The sequence below is a fragment of the Chrysemys picta genome, chromosome 13 (assembly GCF_011386835.1).
Source record: "Chrysemys picta bellii isolate R12L10 chromosome 13, ASM1138683v2, whole genome shotgun sequence".
NCBI lineage: Eukaryota > Metazoa > Chordata > Testudines > Emydidae > Chrysemys > Chrysemys picta.
Genome location: NC_088803.1, coordinates 25,836,750 through 25,852,750, shown reverse-complemented (window position 1 = coordinate 25,852,750; position 16,001 = coordinate 25,836,750). Strand labels below are relative to the sequence as shown.

Here is a 16,001-nt window from a genome sequence, read left to right as displayed (position 1 = left end):
GTCACATAGAGACCTCTTCCTTAGGCGGTAGCCCCTCTGTCCTGTCAAATTAATCTTCACCCTGTGAAGCTCACTGCCCGTCATGCACACCCTGAGCTGGCTGCCATGCTCGGGCTTGTTCATCTCACTCTGGCCCTGTGTTTTTCCACCTGCCCACCTACACCTGGACTAGAAGGTGCACTGCTGGCCTGCTAAAGTCTAGTAGGGTAGGTCCATCTTAATGAGTCTCTCCATTGACAGCATGCACTGCAGGGATCCCTATTCCGCACCTTAATGCCTCCTACTGCAGTAGGTCTGGCAGTGGAGTTGACTCCCCTTGCCATACCCTTCTCAGTGCAGATCTAGTGGGACTGTTGCACCTTTTCCGCTTTCCTTGGCTGGATCCCCTCTACCATTGTCTGGTTGGAGGAGGAGGAGTTTGTTTGTTTTTATAAATATTGTCTCCACTGTGGGACAACAAGAAAGGAAGAGCCTTGTGGTTTGGGGTGCTATAAAAACAAAGTACTGCTTCCAATATTAATCTTTTATACAGATATTTATTGGTGCAGGCTGGCTTCTGTACAGACAAGAACAGCAGTACTTGTGGCACCTTAGAGACTCAAACAAATTTATTTGAGTCTCTAAGGTGCCACAAGTACTCCTGTTCTTTTTGTGGATACAGACTAACATGGCTGCTACTCTGAAACCTGTACAGACAAGCATCATCTGGTTTGTGCTGGATACATTTCCATTGTGTGGGATAGCTTTCCTAAAGCTGAGTAGGAGTAATGGTAAACTGACCGTTATGATGTTGGCCTGGTGAGAAAATCAGAGCTGAATGTAAGATGACTTTCAGGTTTCTCTCTCCTTGGTGCACAGGAGAAGGGAGATCTGGTTCATGTTCATAGCTCATATTTTGGGGGCAACTCAGGTTCACGCTAATGAACTTCAGGGTTATTTGCAGCCTGTCACCTAATTAGACTTTCTCTCTCTCTCCACAGAGTTCATGTATTAGTTTTACCTACTGGAAAGAGACTGTATCTATACTGCTTAGTCCCGACCGGACATCACCCTGTGCCATAGTTAGCTATATTGACGAGGCGTATATGGACATTGACAGAGATTTTACTGAGGAGTGATTCTTCAGACTGGCTTCGAATGGACAGCGCTTGGAGGGTATCTGGCAGATGGATTTTCAGGGATACGCTGCGTAGTGTGTGCGTGTGTGTGTGTGCGTGCGCAGGCTTGGAACCATGGATGTTACTGCTTTGTTAAAGACTCTTCCCCCACCTCTGATCTCTGAAGGACAGGACTTCGTAAGCTATCTGGGCGACATATTCAGGGACGGAGCTTCCAGTTGTTTTGGGATAAAAATAATCACCTGCAAAAACCTAGCCTTTTTCTGGCACCCCCAGTGTAGCGTGGCTAGACAAGGATACTCCACATTAGTTGTGGCTTCTCCTTGTGGCCACCCGAATTAGCAGGTTAAAAAGCACAGGAAAGGCCCCAGGCCGTCCAAACCAAGGCCTGATAGGCCAAACGCATGCAGATGCCCCCCACACATCTACTAGGCGCAGTCTTTTCAGGGTTGGGTGTGTCGGGCTGTGGGGATCAGGGTGGGTTAGATTGGGTGTGGTTTTGAATTCCTGGATGCTGTAGCTCTGTTCACCTTTTTACCATCCACTTTTGGATTGTTTGGTGATAAATCTGTTTAGCCCACGGCTGTCTGTGCTGTTCCATTAGGAGGTAACCTCTGCTCCTGCTCTCCTCCAGTGGCTCCTTCCTGTCGGAAGGGGTTCTACAGTGCTGCAGAGAGCAGCAACGTTTCAGTGAGGAGGAAATTGCAGTCTGGGGACTAGCTTTGACCAGGCATTAACACATTAAAATTGACTGATTTTTAAACTTGTGGCTTGTCCCTTCTTGGGTTCCTAATCTGGTTTTAAAATTGCCTTCAGGAGCACTGCTTTTGCTGCAAGGTTCTCCATCCTTGAACACGGCTAGTGCTAACTGGAAACCTAACACCGGAGTCTAAGCTTGCAGTCTTCAATACCTTGAATCCGCCTACCAACATTAATTTTGAAGTGCAATATTTACTTGGAGATGTCAGATTTTTCCTCGAGTTGTTGTTTTAATCACAGTAACACTGCTAGATGCTGGGAATAAAAGACCCTTTGGTCAAAATCACTTTGTAAAGTACGTTTTTAAAAAACAAGTTTGGCAAAAATCTGTCTGCTTTGCCTGAGCTTGCGATTCCTAATCAACAGCATCAGACCAGGTCGTTCAAAGGCAGGTGCTGGATGTGGCCCGAGATTTCTTGGAATGAAATAAGTCAGTGCAGTGTTGAGCCGCTGCATTTAAAGCAAATCTCATGCCTCTGTGGCGTACATTGAGACCCATTTTCCTATTCTTCCCCCAAATTGTACATGTGAATTTTAATTATTTAGATGTTAAGTTTACACTAATGTATGGTAGCTCAGACAGCCACTGGGAAACATCCTTCAAACATATTGCAGTGAGTGCAAGTGAGGGTATCCCTGACTTGCAGTGTCCTCCCCTTCTGTGACCAGCACCTCCTTCCCCAAGACTTGATCTGCAACCAGAAGGAAAGGAGAGCAACTACAGGGTAGCCAGTCTGGGCACAGACACACAATGGTTGTCTTAATGTGTAGGACCTTTGCCAGCAAAAGGGATACAAATCTTTGGATCCCTGAAGCAAGGTTTGAACGTGCAGGGCAGATGGTCAGCCCCTGACATTGGATTGTACCGTCTGAAAAACTTGATTCTGAAGAGTGTTGACCTGCTTGTAATTGAAGTCACCTTTGAAATGGCTACACTGTTAGAACTGAGTGAATGCTGCAATGCCCAGGCTAGTCTTAATCCACACTTTGGTGTCCGCCCCGTGCGGTTCACATTCAGACTGACCGATAAAACGGAGAGTCAGGAGCAAGGGGCCAACAAGTTCCAAAACTGCTGAGCCAGTGCATCCAACTGGAGCTTTAACCGAGTTTATAAGGAGCTATTAATGTCTTCCCCCTGCGGGATTTCCTTCCCCTAGGGAGATTTTACTTAAACACACAGCTCCAGTAGATGCCATTCCTCCAAAACGAGTCGACACATTGGGAGAACCTTTTGCCATGGCAGCTGCAACTCTCTTCATCAGCTTTCCCTCGGGAGCAAATTTCTTTTCCATCTGTCCTTGTTTGTTTGTTTTTCTTGGGATATTTTTGGGTTTGTGAATCTTTGCTTATTCTTAACTGTAATAGATGTACACTTAAAAATAAATGCTTCAGATGAGAAGGCGTTGAAGTTACAAGAATGCCTTTTCCCTAATCCAGCTAATTGTTACATCCAAAGATTGATGCTATAAATCTGCAGAGAATAGATTTTACTCTTAACTTAATCTCTGTATTTCTGGAACTTGCAGGTAGGGGCCAAGCTGTTTGCCCTTGTTTTAGACATCCCCCTCATCATGTGTTTTAGCAGCTCCAGGGTCTGAGCTTGGAGCCAGGCTCTTTCATCACTTGGTTCTGATTGAACTGGCTTGGTTCGGACAGGTGCACAGAAGCAATCTCTCCTCCGCGAAGGAGCTGAGCTGGTCTGGTCTCCCTGGAGGGAAGGCTCTGTCTGATTTATGTGAAAGGACAGAGGATCCTTCATAAACTGAGCGTTTCTAACAATTTTTTTAGCTTTATTTTAAGGCACTAAATAGGCTGGGGTTAAAGCTCACACTCATGCTCTCTTGGCTTCCATGGAACTCTTCGTTGGCATTAGCCGCTCGTATAAACCTACCCTGCAAGTGGCCAGAGGTGGCTCGATCCTTCATTCCTACTGTGGTAGCAACCTGTTATTCAATGAAAATGTCTGAGGAATGGTGTGAGGGCAGGAATGTTAACGTGATGGACCAGAGAGCTCGCTGATGTTGCTGCTGTCGTTAGTGTGGTTTTCAGCAGCTCCGTTGGGACTGTTGGGGGTGGCGGTGGGATCCCAGCTGGTTAATGTTCCTGGAATTCTGCACTATCCCAAATGCATTGCTGAGGTTTTTGCTGCCCGGATTATTGCCAATTTACTAACTGCAAACAAGCGTATTAAATGGAAACTATTAAAGAACTCTATTTTAAAAGAAATGGGTGGAGAGATGTCTTTCTTTATAGGGGTCTGGCCTACTGTGGTGATAGGATCTATGCCCTATCCCTGCTTGAGTGCAACGCTCCCTCTTAGGTTGTGGTCCTCTCCAAATGCCTATGGGTTCGCTGGCATTGTGCTCGCTCTGGTGTTCGCCCCTGCCTTGGGTGCTCTCTCGGCTGAAGTCTAAACTCCCTGCTGGATGGTGGGTGAGTGCTTGACATTTTAACACTTTTGAACACTCATCCCCTGCACAATTTGGCTGTGCACAAGTTATGTAAACCAGGTCCAGACAGTCTGCATGCAGTTCAATGTACCCCATTTCTGAACCACTGGTGGGTAGGGCCTTATGCAGTGACCTTACTTGTCTAGAGCACCGTAAGCCTGCCCACTGCCTTGCACACTTGCAAGGCCCAGGGTGGTGACCCCAAAAAACTCACTGTCTAAACAACTGCCAACAGCTGTGAACAGGAGAAAGCGCTTCTGAGCAATGGCTGTCTTGGAAAGTCTCCTGCCGCAGCGGCCAGGTGGGTGCGGGGAGAGGCTGAGCAAAGATGGGGGGTAAATAAGGCCAGCTGCTAGGTGGGCCCTGAGGAGTGGGAGGCTGCCTCACACATAGGGGAAGGAGGGCTGTTTCAGGCACAGGGGAACACACAAACTGGCTGAGCCTAGCAGGGCTCTTCTGTTGCCCTCTGTTTCTCCAGGGTTTTAAATGCCTTTGAGTGCTGCCTCCTTGGGAACTGCCCTGCAGAGCAGAGAAAGGGAGACTAAAGCCCTGCCCTCTTCGGGCCTGTCTACACTGCAACACCACGCCCATGGCTGGCCTATATCAGACCTTCTGGCTCACGCTAGAGCCCAGGCTCTGAGCCCGAATGTCTCCACTGCAATTTAATAGCAACGTGAGCCTGCATCAGCTGCCACAGGCCAGTTGTGGGTGTTTTATTGCAGCGGAGCTGCACCCTTACTCTGCGTGGATTTGTCCATGCAGCCCCATGAAAGGGGCCTGTTCAGTAGCATCTCCCCACTCCTTGCAGCTGGAGAACAGGAGCATGGTTTGCAGTAGTTTCCCCTTCAATATCTGATCTGACTCTGGAATTGCAGCTTGGGGACCTCAGCAGCCCTGCGTTCCCCTCTCCCTCCAATGCTGCTTGGGATTGTTCCCTCGCCCTGAGGACAGAGTCAGGCCAGGCTTACTGCAAAAAACAGTCTCGGGATGTGAACGTGAGTCACACATCTGAGCTACTAGAACATTGCCCCAGTCGCTGCCTTACTGTGTCCTGACAAAGGCAGCCTTGGGGCAGGGGTAACGGGAGCTCTTCCAACAATGGACCTGGCTCTGCACTGAAATAGCCACTCCTTTGGCTCCTCCTGGGGCCTGCTCCAATAACTGATCTCGCCGCTCCCCTGGCTCGTGTCCCTCTCGAGCAGCAGCAGGGCTGAAGCACCGTGCTGGGGAGCCAGCGTAGTGTGCTGAGCTGCTGCCAAAGCTGGGCCTGTTCTACTGAGGGTTGGGACTTCCCAGCCAGTGCTGCTCGTAGGGGCTAAATGACAGCTGGGGTTTGTTCGCCACAGGGATACGAACCTGGGTACTGGAGCTGGCCTGGGCGAGCTAAACCAGAGTTAATGGTTAGTACCAAACTCTCCATGGTCCTGTCCTTCGCTCCCATGTCCTCCAGCGGGCTGCTCCCCGCACAGCCTTGTGTGCTGTCAGGCAGCCCCCCACAGTCCCCTCCGGGGCTGATCCCAAAGGATAACTAGGTCCTAGCTGGTAGCAAACTCCCTGCCTCAGTTCTCCTTGCTGCCTAGCTCTTGGCACATTCCTCTCGCAGTCCTGCTGCCAACCGTTCTTGGGCTGATGTAAGCCCCTGTGCGCAGAGCCCCGCTGGGGCTTTCCTCCCACCCCACAGACGGCAAGGAGCCTGTGCTCTTTGGAAGCTGTTTATTCACTCAGCACAGAGATGCAATGACTGTTGCAGCCAGTTGCACCTAACACACAACAGGCAGGTGTGATGGTGGTGGGGCGGGTGCTGCGGCTCCTACTCCTCGTGCTGGCAACAGAAAAGAAACACGGACTCAGGATGTTTGCCTTGCTGGGGTGGAGCAGGGCGCAACCATCCTGCCAGCGGCAGCACCCTCTGCAGAGGTCTGGGCCAGGCACCTCTCTGAGTCGAGGTACATGGCTCACTCCCTGGAGTGGCTGCTGTTTCCATGCATGGACCTGGCCCGATGCAGCGGCTCCTCCTGGCTGGTCTCTGCCTGGCCCCAGGGGGCCTGGCAGTTGAGAGGAGCGGGGGTCTGTGGGCCCATTTGATAAGCCTGTAGCTGTGGGACTTGCTGCCCATGGGGCTGGTGCAAACATGGAGCTGGCTGTAGCCCCGGACAGCTTCTCTGCCCCTCCCCTTCCCTTCTCAGGGCCCACATCCGGGTTAGTTCGGGCCTCGCTGGGCCCCCCAGTGCGCCGCAGAGCCAGGCTCTGCAGCAAGTGCCTTACCTTGGAGGTGATGACGTCCCTGGTGCGGGAGCGCAGCTTGTTCACCTGCGTCTCGGCGATGTCGGCCCGCTCCTCGGCGTCATCCAGCTCGTGCTGCACCTTGCGGTACTTCACCAGGTTGGAGTTGGCCTGCTGCTCCTACGCCCGGCAGTGCAAAGGGGGTCAAGACTCTCCAAAGACAAGCCATGGCCTGGACTGAGGTGCCAGCCCCTCACTTCCTGGGCAGCTTTGTACATCTCCCTCAGCAGGGGGCGGTGCTGGGATCCTAGGCCCCCTCCACAGACTGGGCAGGGCATTGGCAGGGCTGGTACAATTGTCCCCTCCTGTCCTGCCAGCATGTTCACACCTCTGCTGCAAGGAGGGCTCCCCACCGGAGTGGCGAGGACCCCAGCTGGCTTGGGCCTTGGGTTCGCTCTGGTCCCAGTGCTGGGCTATGGGGAAGCCCAGGCTATTCAGGAGCAGGCTGAGCCCTGGCAGGAGAGGGGTCCAGGCTCCAGCCCGGCAGGAGAAGGGCCAGGTGTGTCCTGCCTAAGAGGGCAGGGGCGTAGGATCTCGGCCTGGCACTTACCGCCTCCTCGAACTGGCGCTTGTAGCTCTTGACCTTGCTCTGCAGTTTGTCAATCAGGTCCTGCATCCGTGCCAGGTTCTTCCTGTCCTCCTCAGTCTGAAAGAGCCCAGCCAGGATTGCTAGTGAGTTGTCAGCCCCTGCCAGCCAGGCTGCTGCCTGCCCCTGGCCTGTCCACAGCTTCCCCTCCCCCACTTTCCCTTACTGGCTGATCTTCCCTCCCCATGGACCCACAGTGAAGATCCACTGCCACAGACCCCCACCCCCTCCCCACAGAGCCCAGGCTGCTCAGCCACTGCTTCCTACCCTGGGGCAAGGAGGAGGCCATCCCAGGGCAGCAGAAGTCAGGAGGAATTGGGGGACTAGGCCAGAAGCCCCATGTTGCCCTGGGAGGGCTGGAAGAGTCTGTGGGTTTTCTTGCAGGTGATGTGTGCTGTGCCCAGGGACTGGGGCCTCCTGCAGGGCAGGGGCTGAGGCTTGGCACCTGGTGCGGGTGGGCCTTGGAGTCTTGTGTAGGGGCAGGCAGGTGGGGTTGGGAGCTCAGTACAGGGGATGGTGGCTGGGAGCCTGGAGGGGGGGGGGAACAGCAGGAGCCTGGTGTGGGAGCAGGGGGAGGCAGGGAACTGGCTGTGGGGGTTGGTGGGAGGGGAGCCCTGCAGGGCTGTACCTGGTAGGTCAGCTCCTTGACCCTCCTCTCGTATTTGCGAATGCCTTTCTGGGTCTCGGCGTTCTTCTTCTGCTCGATGTCCAGCTCCCCCTCCAGCTCGCGCACCTGTGGGCAGAAGCAGGGCGGTCAGCTCTGGGCTCCCAGCTGCCCAGATCAGGCTGAGCTGGGAGGGCCAGGCCCTGGCCTGGCAGCAGGGGAGGAGACCCCACCTGAGCCCAGTCTGCACTTGGGGCCCCTGCCAGCACTTACCCTGGCCTCCAGCTTCTGGATCTGCTTCTTGCCCCCTTTCAGGGCGATCTGCTCGGCCTCGTCCAGGCGCATCTGCAGGTCCTTGATGGTCTGCTCCATGTTCTTCTTCATCCGCTCCAGGTGCGCGCTGGTGTCCTGCTCTTTCTTCAGCTCCTCCGCCATCATGGCTGCCTGAGGGGACCAAAGGAAGTGGGGGGTCTGTCAGTGCCTGGGCCGGGCCTCGTGCAATCAGTCAGTGCAGCTGGCAGGAGTGCTGGAGAGGGATGCAGGCTCGTTGTCCATCCCACACCGGCTGCTGATCCATGACACCCCCTTCACCTCAAGTGGTACATGGAGGGCAGCAGTGAACCCCGAACAACCTGAGCTGCTGCCTTATTGTGAGAACCTCGTGGAGCTCAATCAACTTAGCTTAACAAAGAGATGGTTCGGGGTGACTTGATCAGTCTGCAAGTACCTGCATAGGGAACCAATATTTAATACTGGGCTCTTCAGTCTAGCAGAGGAAGGCCTAACAGGATCCAGGGGCTAGGAGCTGAAGCTAGACCCGTTCAGACTGGAAATACGGCGCAAGTGTTTACTAGAGAGGGGAATTACTCACTGGAACAATTTACCAAGGGCCCTGGGGGAGACTCCAGCACAGCAGGTTTTGAATCAGCACTGGGTGTTTTTCTACACGTTCTGCTCTTGGGGGGGCCGGTCTCTGGCCTGTTATACAGGAGCTCAGACAAGGGGATCACAGTGGTCCCTTCTGGCCATGGACTCTACGAATACCGGCCTGCTGCAGCACCAGGGTGCATGACCACGCAGGGCCAGCACCCCCCCCACCCACCGCTCCCTTACGTCGGTAATGGCTTTCTTGGCCTTCTCCTCAGCGTTGCGACACTCCTGCACGGCCTCCTCCACCTCCGAGCTCAGCTGGGCGAGGTCCGCCTCTATCTTCTTCTTGTGGTTAATCAGGCCTGTGTTCTGGAGCAGCAACAGGGCCGGGTTATTCGCGGTGGGATGGGACAGGGCCGGGGCTGTTTGCACAGGGGCAGGGTGGGCTGTTCAAATGGGGGTAGGTGGCACAGAGCTGTTTCCACAGGGCAGGCCCGGACTGGGCTGGGCTGGGCAGTAGCAGGGCCTTGGCTGGTTCCAGTCACCTCCAAAGTCTCTGTCCTCACAGTGTGGAAGGGCCTGGAGCTTGGCCCTCGCAGCTCAGTGGCCCAGGGCGCTGTGCTGTGTGGGGTGAAGGGGCCCAGCAAACTGCCCTGTGTGTGCCCCCCTGTCCTATGGGCTGGGCCTGCGCAGGCTCCCGCTCACCTGGGAGTGCAGCAGGTTGACTCTCTCGGTGGCCTCTAGCAGTTCCTGCTCAGCCAGCTTCCTGCCCCGCTCGGCCTGCTCCAGCGCTGCCCGCAGCTCCTCCACCTCGGCCAGCAGCAGGTTGTTGCGCCTTTCCAGGGCTGCCGCCTGCTCCTTTAGGTCATCGTTGTGGCGCAAGGTGTCATCCAGCTCAATCTGCAAGTCCTGCCCACAGTGGCCACACACACAGTCAAGGGGGGAGGGAGATGGACAGGGCCTAATGCACCCAGAGAGTGGCTGGATGCAGGCCCGGGGCCATCAGCTTCGGGCTGGTGCACCAGCTGGCCCTGCCTTCAGCTGGGGCCTAGGACAACTCCAGAGCGCTGTAATCACCCCCACCCAGCGCAGCAGCTGGAACCCTGCCCCCCACTGACCTTGATTTGGGCCTGGAGCTGCCGGACAAGTTTCTGGGACTCGGCGGCCTGGCGGTTGGCATGGCTCAGCTGGATCTCCATCTCGTTCAGGTCGCCCTCCATTTTCTTCCTCAGCCGGATGGCCTCGTTCCTGGCCTTGGCCTCTGCGTCCAGTGTGGCCTGCATGGAGTCCATGGCTCGCTGGTGGTTACGCCTGCGCGAGGAGAAGGGTTAATCCACCGCCAGTGCTGAGAGCTTACTGGTCGGGGCCAGCCCCAGAGCCCCTAACCCAGAGGCGGCCTGGGCCCCATGCCCTTTGCCTTTACCCTGGGGTTATGCCAGCTCTGCAGAGAGCTCTGCCAAGCCATGCCCGTGGGTTAGATAGCAGTGGAAGGTGGGCACAGGCAGGCACTGCCAGGGCTCCTGCCCGGGGCCCCCCTACCTGAGGTTCTCAAACTCCTCATCTTTCTCGGCCAGTTTCCTCTCCACGTCAGCCTTGATTTGGGACAGCTCGAGCTGGATCCGCAGGGTCTTGCTCTCCTCATGCTCCAGCGCCCCCTACAGGCAGCAGCAGATGAGCATTACTGTCATGCATTGTGGGGTCCCTCTCCTGGCTGGCTTTGGCCCTGCCTCCCCTTTGAAAACGTGGCTGTACCAAGAGGCCGGGCGCTAGAGCCGGCCTGCGCTGGGCGCAGCAGGGCGAAGAGACCGAGGGGCAGAGTTGCTGGGTCAGAGGTGGTAACCCTCGCCCTGCCCTGGTGCTGGCTGGCTGAACCGGCCGGCCGCACACTCAGCCACAGAGAACAGCAGCCGTTGGCTGCACTGCGAGCGACGGGCTCGCTGGGGATCCTTGCAACCCCCCACTGGCAAATGGGGAACCCCAGGGACAAATGCTGTGACTTGCCCAAGGTCACAGAACACGTTAGTGCCGGAGCAGGGAAAGAGCCCAGGAGTCCTGCCCCACAGCCCCCATGAACCCACAGGCCTCTGGGCAGGTGGCAGCCATCGTGCTGGGCAGGGGTGGTTGTTTGGGGAGTGGCTGATGACTGCCCAAAAGCAACGTGGGTGAAGGGGTGCCGGGGCAGCAGTGGCTCGGAGAGCATTTCTGACAGGCTGACAGCCCCCAGAAGAGAGGGCTGTGTTCGGAGCCCCGGCCCTGGGGCACCACAGGGAGGGGGCAGCACAGGGCATTGCAGTGCGCAAGGCCATGGAATGGGGCATTGGTTAGCATGAGCCCCACCCCTTCCCTCAGGGCGGCCCAAACCCACCTCAGCCTCTTCCAGCGCTGCCTGGATGTCGCTCTTCTCGCCCTCCAGGGCCTTCTTCACCTTCTCCAGCTCATGAATGGTCTTGCCGCTCAGGCTGATCTGGTCCGTCAGGTCGGCGATCTCCTCTGGGCAGGAGGCCAGAACATGAGCACGTAGGGCCTGCGTTTCCCTAACCGCTGGCTTTCCCATGACTGTCAAGCAAAGCCCCCAGCTTCGACCCCCTCCCCCCATCCTGGGCCTGCCTGACAAACGGCAAACGGCCAGACTCGCAGTCATGGGATGTGGATTTGGACCCCTCCCAGCCTTACCTGCAGGCCCAGGCCCTCAAGTGGACTGTTTGGGCACTTGCAGCTGGGCAGGGGCTCTGCCAGCCACCCCTCAAGCCCCACACTGGCCAGTGGGCCCAGAGACACGGCTGTGCTCAGCGGGCAGGGGCAAAGTGCTGGCCTGGGCGTGCCCCCATGCTGCCTTGGACACAATGCAGCTTCGATGAACGACCACTGATTTCAGACTAGCAGCCAGCGGGATGGGGCCCCCCAAGTCCAGCAGCCCAGCCTGGGGTGGTGCAAACTGCCACACAGGGCCAAACATACCCGGGCCAAGGGGAAGGCAGGGCCAAACTCACACCCGTCCAAGGGCCAGGCGGGGCCAAACACACCCCAGCCAAGGAAGGCAAGTCTATTCTTCAACACAAGTGACTATCCCAGGGGTTCATAGTGCAAGTGCCCTGCCTTGCAGTGCTGCTAGTGCAGTGCTCTACACTGAGCCAGGGAGGAAGAGACACAAACACTGCCCAGCCCCAGGGACAGGCAGAGGGGTGGTGCTGAGTGCCGGAGCCCGGCTGTGCCCAGCCCCAGGGACGCGGAGCTGAGGGCCGGAGCCCGTCTGTGCCCAGCCCCAGGGACGCAGAGATGAGGGCCAGAGCCCGTCTGTACCCAGCCCCATAGACATGGAGCTCAGGGCCGGAGCCTGTCTGTACCCAGCCCCATGGACGCGGAGCTGGGTGCTGGAGCCCGGCTGTGCTCAGCCCCAGGAGTGCGGAGCTGGGTGTCGGAGCCCGGCTGTACCTTGGAGGTTCTTGTTCTCGCGTTTGAGGGTTTCCAGGTTGTCCAGGGACTCCTCGTAGGCGTTCTTGAGTTTGAAGAGCTCCGTGCTCAGGCTGCGCGACTCTTTCTGCGAGGACTCCAGCTCTGCCTGGGTCTCCTCGAACTTCTGCTTCCATTCGGCCAGGATCCGGTCGAAGTTGCGCTGCTTCTTGTCCAGCGCGGCGGCCGCAGAGTTGGCTCTCTCCAGGTCGATGGACAGGTCCTCGATCTCCGTCTGCAGCCGGTGCTTGGTCTTCTCCAGGGAGGAGCACTTGGCATGCGCTGCCTCCACAGCCTCCTCCGCCTCCTGCAACCGGATGGCCAGCTTCTTCCTGCCAACCGCCATTAGAGGGTGAGCTAGAGGCTGGGCACAGCAGCTCCCACGCGTGGACACAGTCCCCAGCAGGCATGCGCCTCAAGCCAACTCAATCAACAGGGGCCTGATTCCAAGCCCGGGGAGTCGGGGAATCTTGCCATTGTCCTCAATGGACTTGGGCTCAAGCCCATCCTCTGGATTCTCCTGTCCTGACCCGGAGAGGAAGGAAGGAAGGAGTTCTGGGCCCAGACGTAAGGGGGCTGCTGGCTTCTCATTAAACGCAGTGGGGGTTAGGTTGGCCCTCTCCCAGTACCAAAAGAAGGGGGAAGGGCTTATGAGAAATCAGGACCATGAGACTGACAGTCCCCAGGGCCAATGAGGAGAGGCCAAAGCTCCAGGTCAGCCTGATTGACAGGGCAAGCAGGCCAATGAGGGAGTCAGGAGGCTGGGTGTCCTGTCCTCCATGTGAGCTGGAGCTGCCTGGGCCAGAATGGGGCAGAGCTAAGGAGAGGGCAGGAGCCCGAGCTGAGCTGGGGAGCAGGGCCGGAGGAGCAGCCCAGGGAGCTGGAAGCAGAGCAACAGCAGCAGCGCTGAGGCAGAGTGGAGCTGGAGCAGGCCAGAGCCAAGTGCAGTGCGCGGCTGGGGAGAGAGAGGGGGAGCCTGGGCAGTGGGCCCAGCGCAGGGAGACACCCCCAGCCACGAGGTCTTGCAGGACGCACTGGGAGGGGGATCGTAACCCAGATGCGGGGAGGAGGGAGGGTGCGACACTGGGAAGAAGGGTCCTGCCACCTACAGCCTGAGGGCATATGGCCACCACCAGAGCAAGTGTCTGACCTGCGGCATCCCTGCAGCACCGCCAGGGCCTGGGACATGTGAGGGACAGACTGTGAACTTCCCTTCCTTTCCAGAGATGGCTGTTTGTGATGTTCCTGTGCCCCAGAGCGAGGACTCTGCCACACAGGAGAGGGGAAGTGGAGCCCTCCCTCTCTGGGTAAAGGGAGTGGGAGCGAGGACTCAGATCCTTTCGCTAGCCAATTCCACCAGGGTAGCGTATAAGCCAGGAAAGTTCCCCACAGTAGCGGGACAATTCCCCCACTTACATACAAGAACTAGGGATCACGCAATGAAATTAATAGACAGGAGTTTTAAAACAAACAAAAAGGAAGTATTTCTTCACATAACGCACAGTCAACCTGTGGAACTCCTTGCCAGAGGATGTTGTGAAGGCCAAAACTATAACAGGATTCAAAAAAGAACTAGATAAATTCATGGATAGGTCCATCAATGGCTATTAGCAGGATGGGCAGGGATGGTGTCCCTACCCTCTGTTTGCCAAAGCTGGGAATGGGCAGCAGGGGGTGGCTCACTTGATGATTACCTGTTCTGTTCATTCCCTCTGGGGCACTTGGCATTGTCAGAAGACAGGATACTGTGCTAGATGGACCTTTGGTCTGACCCCATATGGCCGTTCTTATGTTCTTCCACAAACGCCACTCCACCCCTGGACAGCTGCCGGCCCCCATGCAAACCCATTTGGCACATGGCTGTGTGTGCACCCATAGACATGTTGGCTGATGCACAGATCCCCATGCAAGCCCCCACTGAGCAACACACTGGACGTTCAGGGCAGTCCCTGGGTAACACTGGTGGTTGGCAGCTTGAGGCAGAGAACCCTGCTCTCCCACTCAGTGCCAACAGGCAACATATCCCTTGGCCGGGTCCAGCATGCGGGCGTTCGCTGAGCCAGGCTTTGTCTCTGTGTGAACGCAGAGATGTCTCTGCAGATATACATGAGAGTGTCAGCTCAGGAGGTGCCCTATCCCTTTGCAGAGACCTGCAGCCACCCAGGAGATCTGCTCCCAAGCGGCCCCAGCAGGAGGATGGAACAGCCAGCACCCAGTGCATGAACCTTGCTGGAACTTACTTGGCTTCCTCCAGCTCCTCTGTCCTCTGAATGGCATCTGTCTCATACTTGGTTCTCCACTGGGCCACCTCAGCATTGGCCTTCGACAGGGTCCTCTGGAGCTCCCCCTTGGCTTCCACCTCCTCCTCGTACTGCTCCCGCAGCAGGTCGCAATCATGGCGCGAGGCTTGCAGAGCATGAGCCAAGGCATTTTTGGACTGCAAAGAGGAAGGCAGGAGAGCCGAGATGGGCAGCGGGCTCCGCCCAGGCCTGGGGTGGGAGTCAGTCTTCACGCTTAACCAGTGCTACCCAAGGCCGGGACCGGCTGGGGCAGTGCCTCCTTTAGCGCGGGGAGTCTAGCTCCAGTGAAGGATGCTGGATTGCTGGCCTGGGAACTGGTGCTTTCTGTGTAGGGCACGTCCCACACCAGCAGCAGCAGTGCCGGTCTCCCCTCCTGTGTGCCACAAACCGGCCCTGCAGGGGCAGCCTAGCAGAAGGGGGTTCAGCCTCCCTGGCCACTCTGCTGAGACTGACCCCAAGTTGTGCAGTGGCGGGGGTGCATGTGGGGGTGTGCAGAGAGCAGCCTGCTGGGTGACAGACCAACACCCACCAGCTCCCTTCACACAGGGCCCCAGAAAGCCACTGCCTGGGCTGAGCGACTGCTCACGACTTACCAGGGTTGGATCCAACCCCAGCACCAGGCGCAGGGTCCCATTCCCAGGGTCTGTGCTGGCCAAGGCCCCCCCGCACAGCTACCCTCCAAGACATGTTTTTCCTGCTCAGAGCAGTGGCTTCAGCCCCTTGCCGGGCTTGGCTGGGCTGGGTGCCCCTGAGCATGGCCAGGCCTAGTGTCGGTCTGGCCAATGACTGGCAGTTTGGTGGATAGAAAGCTGGCTAGATCGTTGGGCTCAACCGTTAGTGATCAACGGCTCAATGTCTAGTTGGCAGCTGGTGTCAAGTGGAGTGCCCCAGAGGTCAGTCCTGGGGCCGGTTTTGTTCAACATGTTCATTAATGATCTGGATGATGGGATGGATTGCACCCTCAGCAAGTTCATGGATGACACTAAGCTGGGGGGAGAGGTAGATATGTGGAGGATAGGGATAGGGTCCAGAGGGACCTAGACAAATTAGAGGATTGGGCCAAAAGAAATTTGATGAGGTTCAACAAGGACAAGTGCAGAGTCCTGCACTTAGGACAGAAGAATCCCATTCTCTGCTACAGGCTGGGGACCGACTGGCTTAGGCTAAGTGGCAGTTCTGCAGAAAAGGACCTGGGGATTACAGTGGACGAGAAGCTGGATATGAGTAAACAGTGCGCCCTTGTTGCCAAGAAGGCTAACAGCATATTGGGCTGCATTAGTAGGAGCATTGCCAGCAGATCGAGGGAAGTGATTATTCCCCTCTATTCGGCACTGGTGAGACCACATTTGGAGTATTGCGTCCAGTTTGGGCCCTCCCGCCACTACAGAAAGGATGTGGACAAATTGGAGAGAGTCAGCAGAGGGCAATTAAAATGATTAGGGGGCTGGGGCACATGACTTACGAGGAGAGGCTGAGGGAACTGGGCTTATTTAGTCTGCAGAAGAGAAGAGTGAGGGGGGATTTGATAGCAGCCTTCAACTACCTGAAGGGGGTTCCAAAGAGGATGGAGCTCGGCTGTTC

At 56.6% G+C, this 16,001-nt stretch overlaps 2 protein-coding genes across 6 annotated transcripts in view; one reads left to right on the top strand and one right to left on the bottom strand.

The window, feature by feature from the left end:
• TRPC4AP (transient receptor potential cation channel subfamily C member 4 associated protein) overlaps nucleotides 1–4,103 on the top strand; it is a 76,130-nt gene extending 72,027 nt beyond the window's left edge. Inside the window, exon 19 of the mRNA XM_042854972.2 lies at nucleotides 981–4,103. Coding sequence (XP_042710906.2) covers nucleotides 981–1,118 — 138 coding nt within the window. The 3' untranslated portion in view covers nucleotides 1,119–4,103. The remainder of the gene's footprint in view (nucleotides 1–980) is intronic.
• Nucleotides 4,104–6,026: 1,923 nt separating this feature from the next.
• Nucleotides 6,027–16,001, bottom strand: part of MYH7B (myosin heavy chain 7B) — a 54,179-nt gene continuing 44,204 nt past the window's right edge. For 3 of the 5 annotated variants that reach the window (XM_005295419.5, XM_042854967.2, XM_042854969.2), the window contains 12 exons: nucleotides 14,361–14,557; nucleotides 12,103–12,452; nucleotides 11,036–11,160; nucleotides 10,210–10,325; nucleotides 9,789–9,981; nucleotides 9,376–9,579; nucleotides 8,914–9,039; nucleotides 8,074–8,244; nucleotides 7,825–7,929; nucleotides 7,161–7,256; nucleotides 6,593–6,730; nucleotides 6,027–6,149 (listed from right to left, as the gene is read on the bottom strand). In XM_005295419.5, the coding sequence (XP_005295476.1) occupies nucleotides 6,138–6,149; nucleotides 6,593–6,730; nucleotides 7,161–7,256; nucleotides 7,825–7,929; nucleotides 8,074–8,244; nucleotides 8,914–9,039; nucleotides 9,376–9,579; nucleotides 9,789–9,981; nucleotides 10,210–10,325; nucleotides 11,036–11,160; nucleotides 12,103–12,452; nucleotides 14,361–14,557 (1,833 nt within the window). In that variant the 3' untranslated portion in view covers nucleotides 6,027–6,137. Of the gene's footprint in view, nucleotides 6,150–6,592; nucleotides 6,731–7,074; nucleotides 7,280–7,824; nucleotides 7,930–8,073; nucleotides 8,245–8,913; nucleotides 9,040–9,375; nucleotides 9,580–9,788; nucleotides 9,982–10,209; nucleotides 10,326–11,035; nucleotides 11,161–12,102; nucleotides 12,453–14,360; nucleotides 14,558–16,001 lie in introns of those variants that run through there. The other 2 variants (XR_006175554.2, XM_042854968.2) reach the window with 2 other exon arrangements.